The 17,814-nt window shown below is 36.7% G+C and overlaps 1 protein-coding gene across 1 annotated transcript; it reads right to left on the minus strand.

Moving 5' to 3' along the window:
• Positions 1–919: 919 nt before the first annotated feature.
• LOC118239326 (zinc finger protein 383-like) lies at positions 920–1,594 on the minus strand (the record flags this gene model as incomplete). The annotated part of the gene is made up of 2 exons (XM_035449136.1): positions 920–1,304; positions 1,389–1,594. Coding segments are annotated over 2 exons (591 nt in total), but the record flags the coding sequence as incomplete, so codon positions are not given.
• Positions 1,595–17,814: the final 16,220 nt, after the last annotated feature.

Here is a 17,814-nt window from a genome sequence, read left to right on the forward strand (position 1 = left end):
TAATACATGGTTGCAGTGTGATTATGATAAATACATTGCTGCATATGTAGATGGTTTTCCAAGAATCATTTTGTGAATAACTGTTTCATTTCTTGGGAGAATGCTTTTAAAATTACAATGATCATAAGCCTGAATAATGTCACTCATCTAACAGTGAATAATGTTGAACATTTGCTAAAGGTTTCCTTCCACTACGCACAGTATAACAAACCGTATTTATGTATGAGTATTTGTGCATTAACTCCCTCTTGACTATGTCTCTTTCATGAATTTTCAGATGTGCTCTAAGTTTTGAGCTTCTTTTAAAGAATTTTTTTTAAAAAACCCTGTACATTTGTTAGTTTTTATTCCATTACTGATGCTGTGTTGGGTTTGATGATCTGAGCACTCCATGAAAATTGACACATTTTTAATATTGTGAGTGTTCTTTCTAGTATGGATTCTGTAATGATAGTTAAGATGCAAGAACCCAGAAGAGGATTTCCTGCAGGCTTCTCATTGATAAGCTTTCTCTCCTGTATGGATATAGTGAGTTTTTGTAGAGATTGATCCATGGGAAAAGGACTTAGCACATAACACAATCATTAAAATATTAAGGATTCTGACTTCTATGTGTGTGTAGTGCCTTAGAAGAGGTGAATCATGGGCAGAGAACTTGCTACAATTTGTATATTTTTAACATTTTCTCTGTTATCTATTCTTTGATGAACTTGAAGTGTTGAATTATTAGTAAAGGACTTGCCATATACATTTCAATTTTAAGGTTTCTCTCCAGTATGTATTCTTTGATGAATTTGAAGTGTTGATCTCTTAGTAAAGGATTTCTCACATACATGACAATGGTAAGGTTTCTGTCCAGTGTGTATTCTTTGATGAATGTGAAAGGTGGAGTCTGTTTAAGGAACTTTCTACAATCTGATCATTTGTAAGATTTTTTTCCAGTGTGTACTCTTTGATGAACTTCAAGATTTGAACTTTTGGTAAAGGACTTTCCACATTCTTTACATTCATAAGGTTTCTCTCCAGTATGTATTCTTTGATGAACTTTAAGATTTGAGCTTTTAGCAAAGGATTTGCCACATACTTTACAATTGTAAGGTTTCTCTCCACTGTGTATTCTTTGATGTTCTTTAAGAGCTGAGCTATCAGAAAAGGACTTGCCACACACTTTACAGTTGTAAGGTTTCTCTCCAGTGTGTATTCTTCGATGAAGTAGAAGATTACAGCTTCTGGCAAAGGACTTGCCACATACTTTACAGTGATAAGGTTTCTCTCCAGTGTGTGTTCTTTGATGTTCTTTGAGTGTTGAGCCATCTGTAAAGGACTTGCCACATACTTCACAATGATAAGGTTTCTCTCCAATGTGTATTCTTTGATGAACACGGAATGTGGACCTTTGTTTAAAGAACTTTCCACAATCTGAACATCCATAAGGTTTCTCCCCAGTGTGTATTCTTTGATGAACTTTAAGAGTAGAGCTTTCAGTGAATGACTTTCCACATTCTTTACATTTGTAAGGTTTCTCTCCAGTATGTATTCTTTGATGAACTTTAAGATGTGAGCCTGACTTAAAGGACTTTCCACATTCTTTACATTTGTTAGGTTTCTCTCCAGTATGTATTCTTTGGTGAACTTGAAGGTTTAATATTTTAGTAAAGGAATTGTCACATGTATTACATTTGTAAGGTTTCTCTCCTGTATCGTTCCTCTGGTGAACATGAAGTGTTGAACTCTGAGTAAAAGCCTCTTCAATAGCATATTTCTGTCTCCACAACTTTTTTATGTGTATTTTACCAGGGTTATTACTTCCAAACCATCGTGACATTTCTCTCTGGCAAGTATCCTGTGTACATTCTTTTGGGAACATCTTATGAATTTGGTAGCAATACAGAGCTGGAAGAAATGAAAGGCAATTATTGTCTGACTGTGTGGAATTAGGCAAAAATTTTATAGAAATTTATACATAAAATTACAAACGTGGACTGAAGCAAAAAGATGAATAAAAAAGCCTTCAGCACTTCTGCCATAAGGGAATAAATCTCCAATGTAACGAACATGGATAATGCAATTTCATGAAATTTTATTATATTATATCAAAAATTTGTAAGGGTCCTCTGTAAACATGTCATGCAACCAATAACTATAAACATGAATATGTGTAATATAACATGTTAATTGGTTTAATTTAGCCATGCCATTGTGAACATACTGTATTCTGTATCATAATTGTGCATGACTTTATTTATGAGCTAAATAAATGAATGGAAAAAAAAGAATACAAAATCAAACATTTAGTCAGTATTAAAAATTTTCTATTTACTTATAAATTGCATTATTAATTTAGATCAACATTGTCTTTCCAAATACATGAATGATAAAATGACAGAAATGAAAAAAATCGTATATATATATATTTTCTAAAATTGTTATTAATACACATTAAGATGTAGCTATTCAAAGAGAATGATTATTAGAAAGAAAACAATAAAATGATCATGAAAACCAAATATACAGCTGGGCGTTGGTGGCGCACGCCTTTAATCCCAGCACTCGGGAGGCAGAGGTAGGCAGATCACTGTGAGTTCAAGACCAGCCTGGTCTACAGAGCTAGTTCCAGGATAGTCTCTAAAGCCACAGAGAAACCCTGTCTCGAAAAGCAAAAAACCAAAACCAAAAACAAAACCCAAATATACCTATATAGTCCACAGTGCTTCATAATCACATTGTAAATTCTATAGAACTTCCATTTCTTCAGATAGCTAAGAATACATTAAATTGGTAGAAGACTATCTGGATAAAATTCATATTTCCAAAGTTTAGTGAAATATAGTATTTCAAAATAAAATATCAGAAATCGGTCTTTATATGTTAAATTCACTTTTTAAAAAATTTTAATGTTTTTTTATTAGTTCAAATTAGGAACAAGCTTGCTTCACATGTCAATCCCTTATCCCTCTTCCTGCCCTTAAATCCACTATTTTTAAATGTAAATTTAAGTAAAATGTAATTATTTCAATTCACATCAGGCTTATTCCAGTCACTTTCGCTCCAAATGTTCCCATGTTCCATGAACAACAAAATAACCACCATTTGATAATTGTTATTCTTACATATATATTTTCCATATATATATATATATATTATATACTCACCATATGTAAAATCTATAACTACAGAATTATAGTCCGGGGTTTTTCTTAATGTTATAATTTCTCAGGTCTCACCATGTTACACTAGACAAGCAATAATGGAAATAACTCATGGCAGATGGTAATTTTCTTGCTCACATCATTAATTAGGTGCCTAAAGTTCTTTGATTAGGGATTTCACAGACAGGGACACTATCAACTGGGAAACAGAAATTCAGGAACATTCTTCAGTTATGATGGATGGAAAGTCAGTACAAAAAAAATGAAGGAATGAGAGGCAAGTAACACAAAGCTTGTCTGATAATTCCTCAAGAATGTACATTCATTATTTTGTACTTTCTTGCAATATTACACCATATAAATATGTGACATATTAAAGAAATAATGACTTTTAAGGTAACACTACTACACCAAAAAAACCAAAAAACAAAAAAAAAAGGAGAATAACTTTAACCTTAGTACCAGGCATAATAATCTTCATTTAAAGTTACTTGTATAAAATAAATTTTAGTGTATTATGGATACTGACTTTTTTCTTTACTGTATCCATTTAGAATCATACTTAAAACTTGAAGTAGACAACAGAGCAGGCATGGAGAGTGTGGGTATTCTCTATTTTCTCAATTATAGAGGAAATTTTTTGACATATCTCCATTTAGAATTATTATTTTGGTTATTGACTTGCTAAAGTCATATTCAGTTATATGTCAATATGTTCCTCCTACTCCTGAATTTTTCTAATGAAGGTATGTTTTATTTTGTCAAAAACATTTTCTGATTGTAATGAAATGATCATTTAGTCTCTTCCTTATACTTGATTCTCCTGATGCATTATGTAAATTGATTTACTCATGTTGATCTTTATATGTCTTCCTCGGATGAAGCCTTTTTGGTCCTAGTAGATAATGATTTTGATGTGTTCTTGAAATAGGGTTTGCTCTTCTCTGAAGTATGGTGAGGTTCTGTACTGAATCCATCAAGTCATCATTAGTTGAATTTTTATTGCTCCTTTTATTGCGGATATGTGTTACACTAAATTATTTATTTCATCTTGATTTAATGTTTTTCAGATTACACACTAAGAAATTCATCCACTTGATTTTCATACTACACATCTTGTTGGTAAACAGATAGACCTGAAAAGAATTATCCCAAGTGTCTTAGGATAATAACACATGTTTTCTCAAATTTGTGGATTCTAGGATTTAAAATTTTGGTCTCTGTGTTTTCTGTGGGCTGTCAATAGAATTTAGCTAGCTAGTATGGAGCTAATGAGGATGTGGGGTTTTTCTACAGAAAGGATAATTAAAACTAGTATTGTTAAAAACAAAGACAGAGGAACTAAAACAGTATGAAGAATAGAAAGGCTACAGTATCGTAGAAGAGCAAATACGAAGAGGAATAATTAAGACTACAGGCCTTTTGTTGCATAATTAAAATATTATATTTATATAATTATTGAATGTGTGTGAGTAAGTATATATAATTTGATTGTAGTATTCAGAACACTCTTTCTACTGTCTGAATTGGGGATTAAGCTGTGGTTACAGGATTCGAGGGGAAGCATCTTTATACACTATGTTACCTCTTTGGACATCAGGACAAATCTTTTGAAGAAACGTAAGGAACTGTGCTTTTGTAGAAGCTTCTTAAAACATTTGCATGTCTAAAAACAATTTAAATGTCGTTACTAATAGATGTTGTAGTGATGGGGGATGTCCTTCAGTATGCTGTGATTGTTTGTTTCTCTGGTTTTTGTTTATTTTTATTTTGAAAACAATCTTATTTACCTACCAATCCCAGTTCCCTCTTGCTCTCATCCTCCCAGTCTCCTACCTTCTCCCCACCCCACCCCCATCCACTTCTCAGAGGTGAGGCCTCTCATGGGGAATCATTGATATCACACCATTCAGGACAGGACCTATGCCTTCCACCCTGTATCTAGGCTGTGCAAGGTATTCCTCCACAGGGAACTGGCTCCCAGTTCTTATACGAGGGTTAATTACTGGTTCCACTGCCAGCAACCCCATAAACTGCCCAAGGTCCCCAACTGTCACCCACATTTAGGGGGCCTATTTCAGTCTTATGCAGTACCCCATTTGCTAATCTGGTGTCATTGAGGTCCCAGTTGCTGGGTTCGGCTGTTTCTGTGGGTTTTCCCACCATGGTCTTGACCCCTTTGCTCATATCATAATTCTTCCTCTCTACAATTGCAATCTAGGATTTTTATACAGTGCTTAGCTCTGGATCTCTGCATCAGCTTCCATCAGCTACTGGATGACAGCTCCTTGAAGGTAATTAAGATAGTCATTAATCTAATTATAGGGGAAGATATGGTATGCATCCTATGCTTAGATTCTACACTGGGTTCTTTCTGGGAATTTCCATAGTGCTAGGTTTCTTGTAAACTGCATAATGGCTCCATTTATCAGAGTATCACTTTCCTGTTCTCCCTTTCCGTTCTTCTCCCAGCTTGACCTTTTTAATCCCTCAAGTTTCCCTCTTTTTTCCCCTCCCCACTCTTTTACTACCCTTCAACCTTCCCCGTGATCCCAAGTTAGTCAGGAGATCTTGTATATTTCTCCATCAGGGGTACCCATGTATTTCTTTTATTGGTTGACAAATAAAGCTTTTTTGTAGAATGGAAAGGCAGAATTTAGCTAGGCAGCAATACCAAACAAAGAGGTACTGAGAAGGAAGACAGTATTGGGAGATGCCATATAGCCACCAGGGAGGTAGCATGCCAGGGTATCACTTATGTGAGCCAAAACCACAAATTAATAGTAATGGGTTGACAAGCCAAAATTCCAGGACCATATATGCCACCACTGGTGCCTTGTCTCCACCCCCACGGAAAGAGGTGAGTGCCTCCCCACACACTGTGGCTCCCGAACCTCTAGGTTATAATTGCCTGGGGTACATTGAGGGCCCCACCCCTGCCCAACAAAGCCCCAGAGATCTGGGCACAGCCTTCCCACAAGCCATGCCTTCCAGTAATGTATCTGCTGCAATGAAACTTTTGTCCCACCTCCACTGGGAAAGATGAGTTACTGGGAGCACTCCACCCACACCCACACCCACACCCACACCTGGAGGCCCAATGAGCTGGAGGCAGCCTCCTTCCCTGACAAAACATCCAGCACTGCATCTGCCACCAACAGAGCTTAGCCCCAACCCCACTGGGAGAGGAAGAGCAAGCACCAAGACAGAAAGCCTACAAACTGATGAGAAGTGAACAATGATCAATTGTATCATCTTGGGGCAAGGAAGAAATAAAGAGCTGAGTGGTGGTTGTACACACTTTTAAGTCCAGTACTCAGCAGGCAGAGGCAGGTGGAAGTCTGTGTGTTCAAGGCCAGGCTGGTCTATAGAGCTTGAGCCAGCATAGGCTCTAAAGCTACACAGAAAAACCTTGTCCTGAAACCCAAGTCTTCCAACAAAGAAATAAAGAATCCAAAGAATTCCTATAATTCAATGAAAATGAATGCACAACAAACCGAAACTTATGGAACACTTTGAAAACAGTGCTAAGCACTAAGTGCCTGCCTACATAAAGGAACTGGAGACCACTCACACTAAGGACTTAACAGCACACCTGAATGCTCAAGAAGAAAAAGAAGCAAAGTCACCCAGGAGGAATAGATGAACCAGCAAATAATGAAACTGAGGGCTGAAAACAATAAAATAGTAACAAAGAAAACAATACAAAGGATCAATGAAACAAAGAGTTGATTCTTAGAGAAAATGAGAAAGATAGACAAACCTTTATTCAAGCTAACAAAAAGACAGAGCGTATGCAAATTAACAAAATCAGAAATAAAAATGGGGACATAGTAACAGACACAGAGGAAATATAGAGAATCATCAGGTCATATTTTGACAACATACACTCCAAAAATTGGAGAATTTAAAGAAAAAGGAAAATTTTCTTGGCATGAATCACATACCAAAATTAAATCAAGAAGAGATAAACAACTTAAATATATGAAAAACACTAATGAAATAGAAGCAGTCATTCAAAGTCTCCCAACCAAACAAAGCACAGGTAAGACAGTTTTAGTGCAGAATTTTAACAGAAATCCAAAGAACAGATGATACTAATACTTCTCAAATTCTTCCACACAATAGAAACAGCAGGGTCATTGCCAAACTCATTTTATGAGCCTACAATTCCCTTGGTAAACAAATCACACAAAGGCACAACTAAGAAGGAGAACTACAGAACAATCTCCCTCATGAACATTGATACAAAAATGCTCAATAAACTACAGGCAAACCAAAACCAAGAACACATCGGAAAGATCATCCACCATGATCAAGTAGGCTTCATCCCAGAGATTCAGGATGATTCAACATATGAAATCTGTCAATGTAATCTACCATATAAATAAACTGGAAAAAAGAAAAACACATGATCATCTCATTAGTCACTGAGAAAGTCTTTGACAAAACTCAGCACCCCTTCATGATAAAGGTCTTAGATAGAACATGGATAAAAGGAACATACCTACACATAAGAAAGGTAACCTACAGCAAGACAACAGTCAACATCAAGCTAAATGGAGAGAAACTCAGTGTGATTGAGTCCTCTGAACTGAGAAAAAAGACAAGGCTATCCACTGCCTCCTTATCTGTTCAACATTGTGATTGTAGTACTTGCTAGAGCAATAAGAAAACAAAAGGAGATCGGGGGGATACAAATTTAAAAGTAAGAAGTCAAACATTCACTAAATGACAGATGATATAATAGTTTACGTGAGTGACAAGAAAAATTCTACCAAGAACTCGTACAACTGATAAACACCTTCAGCAAAGTGGCAGGATACAAATTAACTCACAAAAAATCAGTAGCCCTCCTATTTATAGGTAATAAATTGGTTGAGAAAGAAATCAGAGAAACATTATCCTTCACAGTAGCCACAAGCAACACAAAATATCTTGAGGTAGCTCTAACCAAACAAATGAAACTCCTGGGTGAGAAAAACTTTAAGTCTTTAAAGAACAAAATTATATTTAATTTTTAAAAATGTTTTATCTTTTTTATTTTAGAGGGACTCATATTTACATATCCATACCCCCATGCCTTCGCCCTCCCATCCTCCCATGTTTGCCACCAACCCCTCCCCCACCTCCTGCCCAGGGATAGTGAGGCCTCCACAGGGGACATTAAATGGTTGATCAATAACTTAAATGAACCTTATTCCAGTAGTTAATGGAAGCAGAAGTAGAGATTCACGGTAAAGCTGAACTTCTTGAGTCCATTTGTAGAGAGGGCGGTATGTATGATGAGCAAATTGGACAAAACCATGTTGTGTAATCCCCCAGGAACAGGTGACCTGAACATGTGGCAGCTCAAGGACTCCAGATGGACAGGTAGGGAACCTGCATGAGAGTGAACAAGGCCCATGAAGGTGGGTGTCAGTTGTGGGATTTGGGTCATATATTGGGCTGCAAGGAGTGGAAGAGTATTTATCTCTAGTGCTTGAACTGGGTTTTTGGAGCCCATTTACTGTGGATGGATACCTTGCACAGCCTGGGTCTATAGGGAGGGCCTCGGTTCTGTCTCAAATGATGGGTCTGTGTTTGATTATTCCCCAGTGTAGGAAAAAGGATTGAAATATAAAATAAAATTGTTTTTAATTAAAATAAAAAGTGAGAAAAAATAGAAATGGGTTAATTTATTAGAGGGAATTAGTCAATAAGAAGCTTAAGTCCTTGGCCAAACAATTTTAAGTAGAGTTTATTAGTTAGATTGGTTATTTCATAATTAACCCTGGGGACCCAGAGTGTGGAGAGAAACCAGTCTAGTAGGACTAAGACCCAGACAGAGAAAAGTCTCCCTCTGCAATTGGTACCAATGGGCTGGAGTAATAGCTTAGATGTTAAAGGCTATGCCCACAACCAAAAATACAATGGGTACAAAACATTTGAAAATAATTTCTACATAAAGCCTAAAAAACAGCGAGGTAGGCACAAATTTTCAGATAGCACGTGTTGCTGTTTGTGATAATATGTGTGACTCCTTTAAGAAATGGCTTCTCAGAGATAGACATCCACAGATATACACTGAGCTGAAATCAGGAATTTAGTTGAAAAGAGGGAAGAATGAAGAGCGAAGGAGTCTGTACTCCTTCTGTGGAGAAACCCACAGGAACAGTTGGCCTGGACAAGGGAGAGAATATCAACCCCAGATGCTGTCTGGGAGGCCAGTACAAGACTGATCCAGACCCCTGAACATGGATGTCAATAAGGAGGCCTCTGCACTCCAGGGAGCCTCTGGTGGTGGATTAGTATTTTTTCCCTTGTGTAAGAAGGGACTTTGAGAGCCCATCCCACTTGAAGGGTTACACTCTGGCCCTGGACACATGGGGAAGGGCCCAGGACCAGCACAGGAAGATTTAGTGGACTTTGCAGAGCCCCCGTTGAGGGCCCTACCCTGCCTGGGGAGTGGTGGGTGGATGGGGTGGGGGGTAGGTTGGGGGTGGGGGAGGAGGCATGGGGGTGAGGGGAGGGAGAGGGGACTTGCATGTGAAACAAGCTTGTTCCCTAACTAGAACTAATAAATAAATTAAAAAAAAATGGCTTCTTCCTTCTGTGGCATTCAGGCTTCAGCAGAACATGGCACATTCCTACCACAATACACCGAGACATTTCCAGGACAGATTTACCTTTTACTGAGACAAGAAAGGTGTATGGGCAGAATGTCACATTCTACTTCCCAGAGTTGGTGGTATGTGTACCTATGCCATATTGAAAGACCAAAAGAGGTGGAGCCATTCATTTGTCTCTACAGTGTAGACAATACCCAAAACTTGAAATCATGTGCCAATCAATAAATGATCTGGTTCAAGTAATGGGTTGCATTATTTTTTGTTGTTACACCCCATAGAGGATTTTGCATTTATAATTATTTACCATCAGGAAACGAATGACTATAACTGAATGCTTAAAACATTGAATGGGGAGATAATCAAATTTGTATTCAACCAGACACTTCAACCCTATTGAAATACATTCATAACGCTAGAAGGTACTATGTAGTATGTAGTCATCAATTTTCCAAGTTAATGATCATGTAACCACATATTCTGACTGACCTACAGATATTCGAAAGAGGGTCACAGCTGTATTGGCAATAAGCAATAAGTCTGTGACTGTCTTAATGCCAACTCCATTGTTGGAACCCATATTTGACACTGATATTGTAGCCAAGAAACACACCAAATTGACCATAGGTCCTCGATAAAAACTACTATTATTCTGTTTAATGGACATGGCATTAAAATAAAACTATATTGTTATACCCATAGCATTGTGCCTCACTCATCCTTCACTAGAGAGGCTTAATATGGAGATTTTTGAGAACTAAGCCCTATCTGAGATTCTTTTATCTTAACCCTCCCATCAGTGTGCAGGTACCTATGAATAAATGGAATAAACGAATGCAGAGAGAACATAAAGGAAAGAAAGGTTAAATGACTCTAGTGAAGCACAAGTTTGCAAACATTGTAAGATCAGGGAACATACAATTACCAAATCTATGACAGCAAGGCCAAAACCCACACAAGTACAAGACAACCAATATCTCAGCTTGCACATTGAAAGAAGATACAAAGTCACAACCCATTGACAAGAACATATGTGTGGTCTCTAGCTTCCAGGAGTAGGAAAATTCCTTTTCAGCTGCTCAACCCCGGGGTATAGCAACCACATTCAAATATTGTGTTCCAATACTTGGCCAGCAAAATCTTCCTCTACTTCTAAAATCTGTATTCTGATCATTTTATAATAGAGAAAATGAAATGGGGAGGTGGAATTGTGACATTGGGTTAGTGCAGTAAGAATGGTATGGAGGAAATAAAAGAAAGGAGATAAATTTGTCAAAATATAATGTAAAACTATTCAAAAATATAAAAACTACCAGAAAAAGAATTCATTTATGTCAGTGATAACTGACATACAGCAGAAAAAATCAGACATATAGTGTACACAAAATAAAGCCACACATACATTGCCAAATTGCTATCGGCATACTAAATGTTATCGAAGCACCATTCTGATGAAATGAGGGAAAGCCAAGAAAAATTCTCTAGTGAAGAATGAGTGAGGCACAATGCTATGGGTATAACAACATAGTTTTATTTTAATGCCATGTGCTAGATGCTAGTATAGAATTCTGAAAGAAATTCTCGGGTATCACATCTAGTAAGAGCAGGGCTGATTGAACAGTAATTGTTGATTTCTCCTCGTTTTCTATTCCACACATGAACCATTGCTCCCTTTCCACTTACCAGGTTCCAAGCGATCTGCTTCCTCCAGTTCAACACCCAAGGTTTTTGTTTTGTTCAAGACAGGTGACTAGCTCTGGTTTTGATTCGGAAAGGCCTAGGAATTAACAGAGACATATGAGAGGTTTTATTTTTTTAACATGAGTGGAAAAGAGTTGGATTGTAACACAGGCATTTACTCAGGGCATATAAAGGAACATAAGGAAAGACTCGTAAGTGAAATCTTTAGTGCATACTTGACAGGTGTTGTAGAATTTTAAGAAATTAATTTTAATTTTGTATACCTTCAACTGTCCTTCCATTACACAATTACACAACTAAAACTGTTGGATTCAAACTGTATTCGCATATTATTGCTACTGAAAGACTACAGAAAACACCATATGGGACTGAGTTAACTGTTAAGCTAAACTAAAAGAACATTTAAGACGATGTAAGAAAAATTGCACTTAATATTACACTCACCAATACCTAGGGATAATTGGGTGCCAGGATTCATTCATAGAAAACAATTCAACATACTAATACAAGTTGTTAGAAAATCCTTTTGTTAATCAACAAGCAGAAAAGAATTTATTCTCACCTACAGAAACCAGGTGGCTATAATTTCCCAACATGACATCTCTGTTGAAATCTCTTTGAGAATTGTCCAGGCATTCCCATTCCTCCACTGAGAAATTGATGGCCACATCCTTGAAAGTCAACTGATTCTGAAGTGAAAATGTTTTCCCCTTGTTATGATGAATTGAGACCTCAATCGCTCAAAGAAATGATTATTTAAAGAACTTGCTGTGTTAACGGTAATCAACCTACAATTTTCAAATATTACATTAAGAGGGAGGATGTTGTGTGACTTTTTAACAGAGATCAAAGTGACAATATCTAAAATCGTCATGAAATTTGTGCCTTCTTTCGCTGATAATTAATGACTGAGGTTTTCCTCAGGAGGAATTAGCTTTCAATATTCATCTCTAATATCAGAAATCTGTAAGTCTTACAGGACATGCATTAATGTAGATAACTCATACTGGAAAATACAAGAGACAAAGAAGAGTAGAAAGCAAGATAAAGCATAAAAATGAAGGTGACAATAAAGAATTTATATTGAACATATAAAATACAAAAACAGATTTTTTTCTGTGAGGAACTATAGTGAATGTTGAGCTCTGATAATGAAGTATTTCTCTGTGGACTGTCAACCTGTCCCAACCTTGTGCATACATTTACCTGAGAACAAGCCACCTGTCAATCCTTTTCTTTATGGATCCTGTCAAGAAGTTTATCTTAAAGTTTTACCTTCCTGATACTATTCTGTGTGTAAAGGCAGCAGCACCTGCATTATATTCTATCACACTCAGGAAAAGAGCTTGAAAATGTCATCATTTGGCATGTTGTGCCCCAGGAGAGATATAAAAACCATGAACTTTTACAGACGCATCAACCCTTAGTTTTTCCTTTCCAGCATTGTGAGCGTCTGTTATTGCAGCAGATGTTGGTTATCTCTAGAACCTGGGTTTGTGACTTCAGCATCCTTCTTATATTGTGCACATGCATTTTAAGTTGAGTCTGGCTGTTAATTAAAATAAAACAGAAACCTGTATTTGAAAAAGTGGGTGGAATCTGAGTGGTAGCCCCAGCTGAAAGTATTTCTTCTCACACTGGGTAAGTAATATACTTGCCTACAGCCATGGCACAGCAGGAAATTGATGCCTCACCAATGTCTCCAAAGAAGCATTCCCTTTGGTTTCCATGTTCCAATATAAAATTTCATTATTTCACAGTTTGGCAGTTAGGCAAATGAATAAATTCTCTCTGAAGTTTCTTTTGAACAGTGAAAATGTGTATTTTGGATTCGCTATCAAATGCTATGTCTACCCAAGCCTAAATACCACATTCTTTCATCCAATTTAATACCTTTGGTTGTTAATGAAGACACTTCCATTCAACTATCTGTTTTTCTTCTTGAAAATTGTATTGTTTGCAAAATCCACATAAATATAAGTACTCTTTGACAACCAATTCTTCATTAGTTCATTTGCTCAAAAACATACTATATGAACATATTATATGATACTACATTAAGTTGCAAATATATACTATATTATCTTGATTTTTTAAGGAGTGACATAGTAATAATTATAATTTCAAATTAATATTGAAATTTTTACACTTCCCATTTTTCTGTCTTTTTTCTTTCTAGGTAGGAAGATATGCAGGGATTACTAATTCCTGTCATGGATATCAGGTTACAGAAGTGCAAGATGGAAATAGAGTATTCAAGTTTCTTTATTCATTGTTAAATTAGTACAGTCTAGATTACTAACATTTTTGTTTTAGAAAAAAGCACAAATTGAACCTGACCCAATAACATTCTGACCTTGGGCCACAAAGAACAGAGGAAGCAGTCTGTATGGCAGATGTTCAGTCTTTACATTTGAATGTCCTAAGATTTATGAGATTGTTAAGCAGTCTTGTCACCAAACAAAAGAAAATCTCTGTGTAAGCACACTTTAGCACTTGGCACACTAAGGACAGACGGAAATGATTTATAGAACAGACAATTTTTTTTGTGTGTAGAATGTGGGGAACGTGCTGTTGCTTAAAATTAAAGTATACAGATTCCCATGTATCTTTTTCTCTGTGTACTTTCATGGATTTGAATTGCATGGTTATCTCTTTACTTTGTGATGGGAGAAAGTTTCATAATGCCTTTCTTCTATCCTTGACTCTAAAACCAGAATCAGGCTGCAAAATATTCTGCTTGCTGGCACCAACAGATAGTCTTCTGATTCAATTACATCCTCACCAGATTTATGTTTTTCTTGGCTTGGCTCTATCGGTATTTACACTACACATCTGGCTGACATGAAACTTAGAGTTCCACCTGCTTCTTCGTATTATGCATGTGCCACCATGCCAATCTCTAAGCTTTTCTTTAATTGGTTTTCAAAAGTTGGAAACCACTCTGTGATCTTGCCCTGAGGTTACCACATAGTTTACTCCACCTCATTTATCTCCTTAAACCAGGACTTAGTTCCATTTTACTGCTTGGTGCTATTTTCTACTCAAAATATAATATATGATATGTGATGTGTGTGTGTGTGTGTGTGTGTGTGTGTGTGTGTGTGTGTGTGTGTGTGTGTGTGTGTGTGTGTTTTCTCAGCTGGTGCCTTTACAATAAAAAGGCACCAGGTATGAACAGTAGATAATAAATAACAGTGTTTCTATAGTCTGTTTTGAGATTTCCTTTGCCAATGGAATTAATTCAAAAATTTTCAATTTGGCTTCAGGTAAACTCTTCAGACAAGGGCAAACCACCCACATTCTTTACTAAAATATTGCAAGTCTGGTGTCTAAGCAACATACTAAAATTATTTTCATTGAAACTTCTTGAGCCATACTCCAGAGTATGGAGCCATCTTCCAGTCTCCTATTGGTATGGCTGACTTTGCAATACTTAAAGCATTCCACTGTATTCCTAACACAAAATACAAAAGTCCAAATTCCTCACTCAAAACATGGTCATGTCTTCTAAAGTAATATCATAGTTGTGATCCCAACTTCTGTCTTAGGGTTTCTATTTCTGTGAGGTGGCATCATGACCAGTGCAACTCTTATAAAGAAAGACATTTAATTGGGTTGCTTACATATTGAGAAGGCTATAGGAAGTGAATGGGCACGGGTAGAGCTTTTATGAAACAACAGACCCACCTCCTCAGTGACACACTTCCTCAAACAAGGACATACCTACTCCAACAAAGCTTTTGTTGGTTGGTAGACTTTTGATGACTGCATCTATTTCGTTAGGGGTTAAAGGTCTATTTTTATTGATTACCTATTCTTGATTTAATTTGGTAAGTGATTCTATCCAGAAAATAGTTGATTTCTTTAAATTTTCAAATTTTGTAGAGTACAGGTTTTCTAAGTATGACCTGATGATTCCCTGGATTTCCTCAGTGTCCTATGTTATGTCCCCTTTTCATTTCTGATTTTGTTAATTTGCATGTTCTCTCTTTCTTTTAGTTATTATATGGATAAAGGTTTGGCAATTTTCTTGAAGAACCAACTCTTTGTTTCATTGATTCATTGTATTTTTTTCTTTGTTTCTATTTTATTCATTTCAGCTCTCAATTTGAATATTTCCTGGTGTTTACTCCAGCTGGGTGACTTTGCTTCATTTGTCCTAGAGCTTTCAGGTGTGTTGTTATTTCTCTAGTGTGACTTATTCTCCAGTTTCTTCATGTGGGCAATTAGTGCTATGAACTTTCCTCTTAATACGGCTTTCAAAGTGTCCTGTAAGTTTGGGTATGTTTTGTCTTCATTCTCATTGAATTCTAGAAAGTCTATATTTTTCTTTTTATTTCTTCCTTGACCCAGGAATGGTGCAATTGTGCATTGTTCAATTTTCATGAGTTTGTAGGGATTCTGTAGTTTGGGTTATTGTTGAATTCTACCTTTAAACGATGGTATTCTGATAAGATACAGGGGATTATTCCAATTTTTTGTGTCTGTTGAAGTTTGCTATGTTGCAGAGTATGTGGTTGATTCTAGAGAAGGTTCCATGTGGTGCTGAAAAAAAGGTATATTCCTTTGTGTTTGGATGCTTTGTTCTATAGATGTCTGTTAACACAATTGGGTCATAACTTCTATTACTTCCTTTGTTTCTTTATAAGTTTCTCTCTGGTGGTCCTGTCTTGTGGTGATAATGGGGTGTTGAAGTCTCTCACTATAAGTTTGTGAGGTTTTATGTGTGATTTGAGTTTTAGAAGTGTTTCTTTTAAAAGCGTGGGTGTCATTGTATTTGGGGCATAGATGTTCAGAATTGAGACTTCATCTTGGTGGATTTTTCTAGTGATGAATATGAAATTACCTTCTTTATCTGTTTTGATTGATTTTAGTTTGAAGTCTAATTTGTTAGATATTAGGATTTCTAGCCCAGATTGTTTCTTGGGTCCAGTTGATTGGAAAATCTTTTCCCAAGCCTTTACTCTGAGGTAACATATGTCTTTGAAGTTGAGGTGTGTTTCTTGTATGAATCAGAAGGATGGATTTTGTCTTCATACCATTTTGTTAGCCTGTGTCTTTTATCGGGGAGTTAAGACCATTGATATTAAAATAAATTAATGACCATTGATTGTGTGTTTTAGATTTTTGCTGGTGGTTGTATAGTGTGTGGATTTCCCCACTTTCTTCTTTTGGCTTTTGGTAAAGTGGAATTATCTACTGCCTATGTTTTTGTGAATGTGGTTATCTTCTGGGTTGGAGTTTTCCTTCCAGAACTTTCTTTATGGCTGGATTAGTGTACAGGTATTGTTTAAATCTGGTTTTGTCATGGAATATCCTGTTTTCTCTATCTATAGTGATTGAAACATTTGCTGGATATAATAGTCTAGGCTGGCATCCATGGTCTCTTAGTGTTGGTGTAATATCTATTCGGGACCTTCTGGATTTCTGAGTTTCTATGGAGAAGTCAGGTGTACTTCTAATAGGTCTGCCTTTATATTTTACTTGGTATTTTTCATTTGTTGCTCTTAATAGTCTTTCTTTATTCTGTATGTTTGGTGTTTTGATTATTATGTGTTGAGGTGACATTTTTTTTTTTAGTCCACTCTATTTGGTGTTCAGTAAGTTTCTTGTACTTTCATGGGTATGACTTTGTTCAGGTTAGGGAAGTTTTCTTCTATGATTTTGTTGAAAATGTTTTCTGCACCTTTAAACTGGTTTTCTTCACCTTCTTCTATACCTGTTGTTCAAAGGTTTGGCCTTTTCATGGTGTCCCATATTTCCAGGATATTTTGTGTTAGGGATTTGTTGGACTTAAGATTTTCTTTGGTCAGAGCTGTAGAGATGCCTCATAAGTGAAGAGCACTGGCTGCTCTTTCAGATGTCCTGAATTCAATTCCCGGCAACCACCTGGTGTCTCACAACTATCTGTTATGAGATCTGGTGCCCTATTCTGGCATGCAGGCATACATGGAGGCAGAATGTTGTATTCATAATAAATAAATAAAATCATTTTTTTCAGATTATTTTATTTGAATTAGAAACAAGATTGCTTTACATGACAATCCCAGTTCCCTCTCCCTCCCATCTTCCCCTACCATCCCCCCAACTAAAACCCTACCTATCACATATCCTTTCTGCTCCCCCGGAGGGTGAGGCCTTCCATAGGGTGTCATCAGAGTCTATCGTATCCTTTGGGATAGGGCCTAGGCCCACCTCCATATGTCTTGGCTCAGGGAGTATTCCTCTATGTAGAATGGGCTCCCAAAGTCCACACCTATGCTAGGGATAAGGACTGAACTACTACAGGAGGTACAGTATTTTTCCGAGGTTTCCTCACTGAAACCCATGTTCCTGGGGTCTGGATCGGCCCC

This window comes from Cricetulus griseus, chromosome 9 (genome assembly GCF_003668045.3).
Source record: "Cricetulus griseus strain 17A/GY chromosome 9, alternate assembly CriGri-PICRH-1.0, whole genome shotgun sequence".
In the NCBI taxonomy this organism is placed as follows: domain Eukaryota; kingdom Metazoa; phylum Chordata; class Mammalia; order Rodentia; family Cricetidae; genus Cricetulus; species Cricetulus griseus.